The sequence below is a fragment of the Myotis davidii genome, unplaced genomic scaffold (genome assembly GCF_000327345.1).
Source record: "Myotis davidii unplaced genomic scaffold, ASM32734v1 scaffold238, whole genome shotgun sequence".
NCBI classification, from domain to species: Eukaryota; Metazoa; Chordata; class Mammalia; order Chiroptera; family Vespertilionidae; genus Myotis; species Myotis davidii.
This window is the reverse complement of record NW_006293779.1, coordinates 2,752,689-2,761,165: the sequence shown is the minus strand read 5'-3', so window position 1 is coordinate 2,761,165 and position 8,477 is coordinate 2,752,689. Positions and strand designations below refer to the sequence as shown.

General features: G+C 36.3%; 1 protein-coding gene across 2 annotated transcripts in view; it reads left to right on the top strand.

The window, feature by feature from the left end:
- The window catches only part of LCLAT1 (lysocardiolipin acyltransferase 1), a 128,310-nt gene that overhangs the window by 42,217 nt on the left and 77,616 nt on the right, over nt 1-8,477 (top strand). For both annotated transcript variants that reach the window (XM_006767422.2, XM_006767423.2), the window contains exon 2: nt 4,521-4,689. In XM_006767422.2, coding sequence (XP_006767485.1) covers nt 4,525-4,689 — 165 coding nt within the window. In that variant the 5' untranslated portion in view covers nt 4,521-4,524. The remainder of the gene's footprint in view (nt 1-4,520; nt 4,690-8,477) is intronic.

Below are 8,477 nucleotides of genomic sequence, written 5' to 3'. Positions count from 1 at the left end.
TTCAGTCAGCAAGACCGCACTCTACCCACTGAGCCAAACCAACTAGGGCTTAAAATTTTTATAATTAAAACATTTTAAATTATAAAGTAACGTATGTTTATTCTTTATAAAAATTAGGCTAATATAATAATAGTACATAAATAAAAGTTCTGTTCCTTTTCTGTTCCTACTATAGACTGGAGAGAAGCTGCCTGTCTTTTTTTTTTAATCTTTGTTGTTGAAAGTATTGCATATGTCCCCTTTTTCCCCCATTGACCTCTGTCACCCTGGCCCCCCTATTGTCTGTGTCCATTGGTTATGCTTATATGCATACAAGTCCTTTGGTTGATCTCTTACACCACCCACCCTCCCCTGCCTTCTCTTTTGAGGTTTGACAATTTGTCCAATGCTTCTATATGTCTAGGTCTATTTTTATTTATCAGTTTATGTTATTCATTAGATTGCACATATGAGTGAGATCATGTGATACTCATCTTTCTCTGGCTGGCTTATTTTGCTTAGCATACCAGCAGTGCTCTCCAGATCCATCCATGACATTAATGCAAAGAGGCCTGAGCCTCAGGAAGCGAAGCTGAGGGTGGTAGGAACACAGACAATTCTGGGCCCTGTGTGAACAAACTGTTAAGCACTTACGGTCTTATTCTATTTGTACTTTGAACCATTTTGTACATAGGTGGTTAGTCTGTAAGCATTGGTAGAGATGTGGCAATATATGTGTTATCCAAGTAAACTAGATTCTGTGTTAAGAGACTTGACCTATTTTGTTGTTTGACATTTTTTAAAGCACTATGACATTTGAAATTGTATTTGTTTCTTGTTGTATTCTTTTAAAATATTCAGAGGTTTTGATCACTGGAATATCTTTTTTTAACATATACATTTCAGGTCATTATCATTTTCATAGTTTAGTAATATTTCCAATAGCTTTATTATCCTGAGGTAAACCATATATTTTCTTTAATATAGTTTAGGTTGTAAAATCAAATGTTCCATTATTTTAGACTATGTTTCCAACAGTTTAGTTTAAAATGTCAGTATTATGTTCTTCTGGTTATGAGGACCCATGAAAGTACAGCTGTCCCTCGGTACCTATGGGTATTAGTTCTCTGGACCCCTGCGGATATAAAAATCTGAGGATCTCAAGTCCCTTAAATAAAATAGCTCAGCATTTGCATATAAGCTGCGCACATTTTCCCATATATTTTAAATGTTTCCTAGATTACTTAAAATACCAAATGCAATGTAAATGCTATGTAAATAGTTGTTACACTGAATTGTTAAGGGAATAATGGCAAGAAATAAAATCTGTACATTTTTGTACAAATATGACCATCATAGGCTTAATTACATTGTACACTTTAGAAATAGAGCAGCATTATTCCATCACCCCTGAATATTTTCTACCTGCGATTGAATTCACAGATATAGAACCCACAGATATGGCGGGCTGACTATAATCCTTTGGCAAATAGTTTAGGAAAGAGAGTGAGGAGTCTGACTTCTGTTTAACCTTTTAGCTCAGAACAAGCCAGCTTAAAAGTAATTGACCAAACATATTACTTTGAGATTCTAATGTAAATAATTAACATTTCTAGATTAGAAAACTTCAGTACACTGTATAACTGTCATCATTTTTAGGCATAGTCACTCTTAGGAAGCTGTTCTGCAGTTCTTAGTTCATTAAGTCTGTTTGTTCTAGTAGAATATAAAAAACTTGGGAATATTTTAAGATTTTGTGTTGGATAATATCCTGGAAAAGAAAATATATAGGTTTTTGTTAATACTGATAAACAATTAAAAAACGAAGGCTTTATAAACTAGACAGCTTTATTTTTGGAGGTTAGACATTTACTCTTTTGAGAGTATCAATTTCGAACATACTGAAAACTTGTTAGACCAGTAGGGTAAGAGGGTCACCTCTATGGTATTCAAGCTCTTGTATCCTTTATCAGAGCCTATGCTGTAGCCCAGGCACGTCAAACTCTCGGCCTGCGGGCCGCATGCGGCTCTCAATGAATATTTTTACGGCCCAGCTAATATAATGGTGTGTAAGAAATATTTTAATAAAAATTTCGTGACTTAATTTTTACAATATCCTGTTATACATACTAGCTATATTGGTTAATAATGCGGATTTTTTTCAGTAGGTGGTGTTACCTATATGTTCATATACATGCGATTTGATATGTATGGTATTTTTTTGTATTGACAACAAGTTTCAAAACTTCATTTGTCAAATTTGCTGAAGGTGTTAATATCATAGATATTTTTATGCTTAAAAATGTTGAATTTTGTGCCAAAAAAAGAGCATTTGGGGAAAGTTTTAATTCATTACTTTATTTTGAAGAAAAGTGCTGCTGAATACTTCGGGAAGCTTATGGTGAACATGCTGCATCTCAAGATACTTGTGAACGCTGGTTTAAACACTTTAAAAATGATGATTTCGATGTGAAAGACAAAGAATGTCCAGGTCAACCAAAAAAGTTTGAAGACCAACAATTACAAGCATTATTGGATGAAGATGCTTGTCAAACTCAAAAACAACTTGCAGAACGATTAAACGTTGCTCAGCAAACAATTTCTGATCATTTACAAGCAATGCGAAAGATTTTCAAGGAAGGACGTGGGTGCCACATCAACTGAATGAAACACAAACGGGAAATTGAAAAGTCATCAGTAAAATGTTGCTTCAAAGGCACGAAAGAAAGTCTTTTTTGCATCAAATTGTGACTGACGATGAAAAGTGGATTTATTTTGAGAATCCCAAATGCACAAAATCATGGGTTGATCCAGATCAACCATCAACATTGACTGCAAGGCCAAATCGCTTTGGAAAGAAGACATTGCTCTGCGTTTGGTGGGATCAGGAAGGTGTGGTATTATGAGTTTCTAAAACCAGGTGAAACCCTTAATACTGATTGCTACCGACAACAAATAATGAATTTGAACCACACCTTGATTGTGAAACGACCAGATGTGCCAGAAGACACGGCAAAGTAATTTTGCTTCATGGTGATACAACATCACACACTTCAAAACCAGTTAAAGACACGTTAAAAGATTTTGCCTGGGAAGTATTAACCCACCTGCTGTATTCACCAGACCTTGCTCCTTCAGATTACCACTTGTTCCGATTAATGGCACACGCACTTTCTGAGTAGCACTTCAAAACGTACGGAGGAGTGGAAAATTGGGTCTTTGAATGGTGTCCCTCAAAACAAGAAAAGTTCTATTGGGACAGTATCCACAAATTACCTGAAAGATGGGGGAAATGTGTAGCTAGTGATGCACATTACTTTGAATAAAGCACTTTTGATGTTTCTCTTGAAATTACCGTGTTTTCTTTGATTACAAAATCCGCATTATTAACCAATACACCTAGTAACTAGAGGCCCGGTGCACGAAATTCATGCAGGGGAGGAGTCTCTCAGTCCAGCCTGCCACAATCCAGGATGCTGTATGCACCAGTGACCATACTTTTCACACCGGTGAAAGGCATCTTGCTGTTGTATGGGCAGCTACAGTTTTTTGCCCTGATTATAAAAAGTAGTACATAACATGATCCTTCTGAGGCAGTAGTACCATTTTCTCCATCTTATGGGTGGAAAAACTGAAGCAGAGAGAAGTTAAGTAATTGGCTTTGTCACACAGTTGTAAGTGTCAGAATCAGGTCATGCACAGGTAGGGTCCTAGGCCTGGCCAGTGATCAGGGTGGCTCTTTGGGGCGACTGGGAGGTGGAGCGATCGGGGAGGCCCCCCCGCCCCCCGCTGGCACCCACCTTGGCTGGCCCTGCCCCCCGATCACCACTGCGGGTCGCCTCTCTCTTTCGGGTTTGGGGGCAAATGCTCAGTGCGCATCATAGCAACTGGTCATTCTGCTGGTTGTTCCGTTGATTAGCATATTAGGGTTTTATTATATAGGATTATTAATGAACTACAACGTTCGCTAATGACTGATTACTATAATCATGTTGCATTCACTTCCCTTAGGCGCCTTACACGCAGACACACCATTTCTCTCCACTAATACTAGCAGTGAATATTTTAGCAGCTGATTGCTATGTCATCAGTCTTGGACTGACTTGTTTGGTGTGTGCAACAGGAAATATTTTGCTTTTAGAGAACAAGAAAAATAGGTTTATTTGCTTATTAATTTGTGCATTGTTCAGCATCTGGTAAGTTCATGTTCAAGAAAAAATAATTTTTTATTAAAATGTTAATTTAAAAAATATTAATTTTTATTAAAATGTTCTATTTTATGTGAACAATTATTCATTTCAGCCCTTTGTATTCAGCATGTCTCTATTGAAATAAACCTATGTTTCTATGAAAATTGAAGCTTTCGTTTTTTTGTGGCCCACATAAACTTAAACCTTGTTTATTTGGCCTGTGTAGGCCTTTGAGTTTGGCATGCTTGCTGTAGCCCTCTAATTAAAGATTATTATATACATCATTCTGAAATTGAATTTGAACAATTACATATATTAACGAAATATACCTTTCCTTTTTACATCTTTCAGAATCATGGTGTCATGGAAAGGGATTTACTTCATACTCACTCTATTTTGGGGAAGCTTTTTTGGAAGCATTTTCATGCTGGGTCCCTTTTTACCTTTGATGCTTGTAAACCCATCCTGGTATCGCTGGATCAGCAACCGCCTTGTGGCAACCTGGCTCACACTTCCAGTGGTAAGTTACACACCAGAGAAGGAGACTATCAAAGTGGCCCAACCTATAGATTTTTATTTTGTTAGTCAGATTTAGTCAAATGTTAGATTTAAGTCTTTCCTGTTATATAAGCGGTGCATTAGAATTTAAAGGAAATACAAAAACTAGAGAGAAAAATAATTGTCCTTCGAAGTAAAACATCAAATTGAGACATATTTTAATTTCAAAATTTTCTTCATTGAGATATGCTTTAAGTAAAGCAAAATATACAAATCTGAAGATACAGATTGAAGAATATTTGCATCATCAATTTTGCATCACCAATTTTGCATTTCTATTTACTTTACAAAACAAAAATTAAGATTTAGATAAATATTTTTTAAACTCCTGATATTGATGTCATTGCTTTAATTCTTCCCAATAACCACAGAATTTAGGGATAAAGTGGTTTCCTATCTGTGGACTAGGTCAACAACATCTGTAAGGTGAAAGTACATACAAAACGTGCAGTGGATTCCTGGAACTGCCAGGTATCTCTGCAAGGTCAGTGAATGCTGTTGTGAGCGTATTCCTTCTGATCCTGAGCTGGGGACTCCCAGGAGGATTCCAGTCCAGACTCCTCTCTTGTCTGGGAGTGCAGAGGCTTCAGCCTTCTCTGAAAATGGACATGTATGCAGTTGTCCCTACCTTGAATAGACTGTTTATCCTTCGTGAGTGTTATGTTCTTTCTTTTTCCTGAGCAACACCTAGAACTTACTCTTACTGGTTTACTTACTTGTTATGGTGGGTGTTATACTCAAACAGGAGAACTAGAAAGGAATCCTCTTCCTTCATTTGTTGAAGTGTCTTCTTTTCCTGCTTTTTTTGAATTGAGTTGTCTATATCTCCTCAAGCAGATGCCATTGTTATGTTAGGAGAGAGGAGAGTATCGTGCTGATGGTATGGACCTCTCAGGTAGAGATTGATTGGGAAATATTTCCAGATGCAGTGGTGGTATATCTACCTTGATGGAGTAGATATTTCTTAAAAGTTTTCTGTAAATTTAATAAATCATTTACAGTGTACCCTTTTCATATTTAAAAAGGAATCCTCTGATGGATAATTTTTGAAATTAATTTGTTCCTTGTTTACAAGATTAATTTGTTTTAAATTATAGATATTTGTCTTATGAAATGTGATACTGTTTAACTAGAAGTAGCCCTCTGCCTCTTTCTGTCCTTCCGTCCTCTTCTCTCCTGTATTTGCACTTAAAGCTGTCTGTTCTACAGGCATGGGGAAAGGGACAGCATACTGGTAGGTAATAAACAATTGTGGTGTGGTTGCATATTTAATTCCATTATAAGGAGAAGAATGAAAAGATTTTGTTGAAAGGAAAAGTCAAAGTAAAAATTCCAGGATAAGGAAGATCAGAGCTGCTGACCACTTTTGAGGCAGCTACTGTGTTTAGGAGGATGGCTTCATTTCAGCTGCCACCATTGTCCCCATTTTATAGAACAGGATATAGAAGCTTTGAGAATTAAATAATTTGCCCAAGGTCACACACAGAAGCAAATTATTTAAGCACAGATAAAATTAAATCCAGACTGTCTGCTGCCATTAGAGCCTTAAGTGATAGGATTGATCAGACTCACATGGAGCCTTAACAACTCTTCAGTGGCAAGAAGTTCACAGATACCTCTTGATTGTTTCAGAGGGAGGTTTAGAGTTACTTTGAGCTAGGGAATGCCTGTCTTAGAGGAAAAATATCTGAGAAACGGATAACTAGTAATATAAATTGGTCTCAGTAATGTGATGATTCGCTCACAGTGGAGAGGAAAGTTGGCAAGAAATAGTCATAGAAAGCCTTCTCTTTTGGTAGAGAAGCAAAGGACATAGGTTACTGAAATGCCTGAAACAAGGTACGTATTAAAATATTTGTTCGATGAGTAGGCAAACATAAAGAAGTTTCAAGGTCAGACTGCCCAAACTTTGATATCAGAATAGGCTGGGTTCATAAAACATTCAACGTTCTCTCCTCTATTTTTGAAAGAAAATTATATTCATATAATTTTTTAAATTATGGTTTAAAAATTACCTAATGCAACATTAGTGTATTACAGTCCACTTAGAGTTAATATTTACTGCATCTTATAAAATGTAAGAACCTTGTACTAGTGTAATGCATTTATTTTTACATCCTTTGTACTGCATTATCATATATTACATCAAGCATGTCAAACTCTCGGCCCATGGGTTTGCAGCCCACAATGAATATTTTTGCGGCCCATCCAATATAATGGTAGGTAAGAAACGTTTTAATAAAAATTTCGTGACTTAATTTTTACAATATCCTGTTATACATAATTATTAATAATGAACTACAACGTTCGCTAATGACTGATTACTATAATCATGCTGCATTCATTTCCCTTACATGCCTTACGCACAGGTGCACCATTTCTCTCCACTAATACTAGCAGCGAATATTTTAGCACCCGATTGCCACGTCATTAGTCTTGAACTGACTTGTTTGGTGTGCGTAACAGGAAATATTTCGCTTTTGGAGAACAAGAAAAATAGGTTTATTTGTGTTACGCTTATTAATTTGTGCTGTTATTCAGTGTCTGGTATGTTAATGTTTGAGAAAAAAATATTAATTTTTGTTAACATGTTCTATTATTTTATGTGAATGATTACTCATTTATTTCAGCCCTTTGTATTCAGCATGTCTCTATCGAAATAAACCTACGTTTCTATGAAAATTGAAGCTTTTTTGCAGCCCACATAAACTTAAACCTTGTTTATTTGGCCTTTGAGTTTGACATGTTTGTATTACATCTACTTACATAACTCCATAATGCAATGTTATAATTTTTTGCTTTAAATAGTCATGTCTTTTAAAGAAACTAAAAGAAAAAATATAGTCTGTCTTTAAATATTTTTCATATCTAGTGTTCTTTATTCTTTATGTATATTACAGTTTCCATCTAGTGCCTTTTCCCTCCAGCTTAAAGAACTTCCTTTAGCTTTTCTTGTAGTGAGGGCTCCTATAGCTGAATTGTTTTCATTTAATTGAAATTTTCTTTATTTTGCCTTCACTTTTGAAGCATAGTGTTGCTGGCTATAAAATTTTTCTTTTCATACTTTAAAGTTCTACTGTCTTATGGGTCATTTATCTCTGATTGCTTTTAAGATTTCTCTTTATTTTTATTTAGCAGTTTGATCATGATACATATATCTAAATGTATTTTTCTTTATGTGTAGTTTATTGTGTTTATTGGGCTTCTTAGATCTGCATGTTAGTTTTTTTCCAAATTGGCCCATTAATTCATCTAGCTTTTTCTGCTCAATTCTGTCCTTCTGGGACTACAGTTTATATATATATATATATATCCTCCTATCTAATAAAAGAGAAACATGGTAATTAGTGTACATCCGCTACCCTTCCCATTGGCTAATTAGGGCGATATGCAAACTGCCAGCCAAGATGGCGGCCGGCAGCCAGGTGCTTGAAGCTAACATGAAGGGTTGCTTACTTCAGTGACGGAGGACTCCCACGTTTCCTGCCTTGCTCTGCAGGCCTCTGAGCTGCAACCCTAAGCAACTATGAAACAAATACAGAAGCTAAACAAAACCCCAGAAACCTGCTTTAGTCCACCGGGCTTCTGCCAGCAGGATCGCAACATTGTAAGCAAAGGCCAGAAACCTACTTTCAGCAGTGGAGGCCTAAGAGCTGGAGCCAAGCTTCAAGCTAAAGCTGGCCCAGAATTTAAAAAAAAAAAAAAAAAAAAGGAAAAAAGGAGCGATTGGGAGCTTCCGTCCCCCCCAGC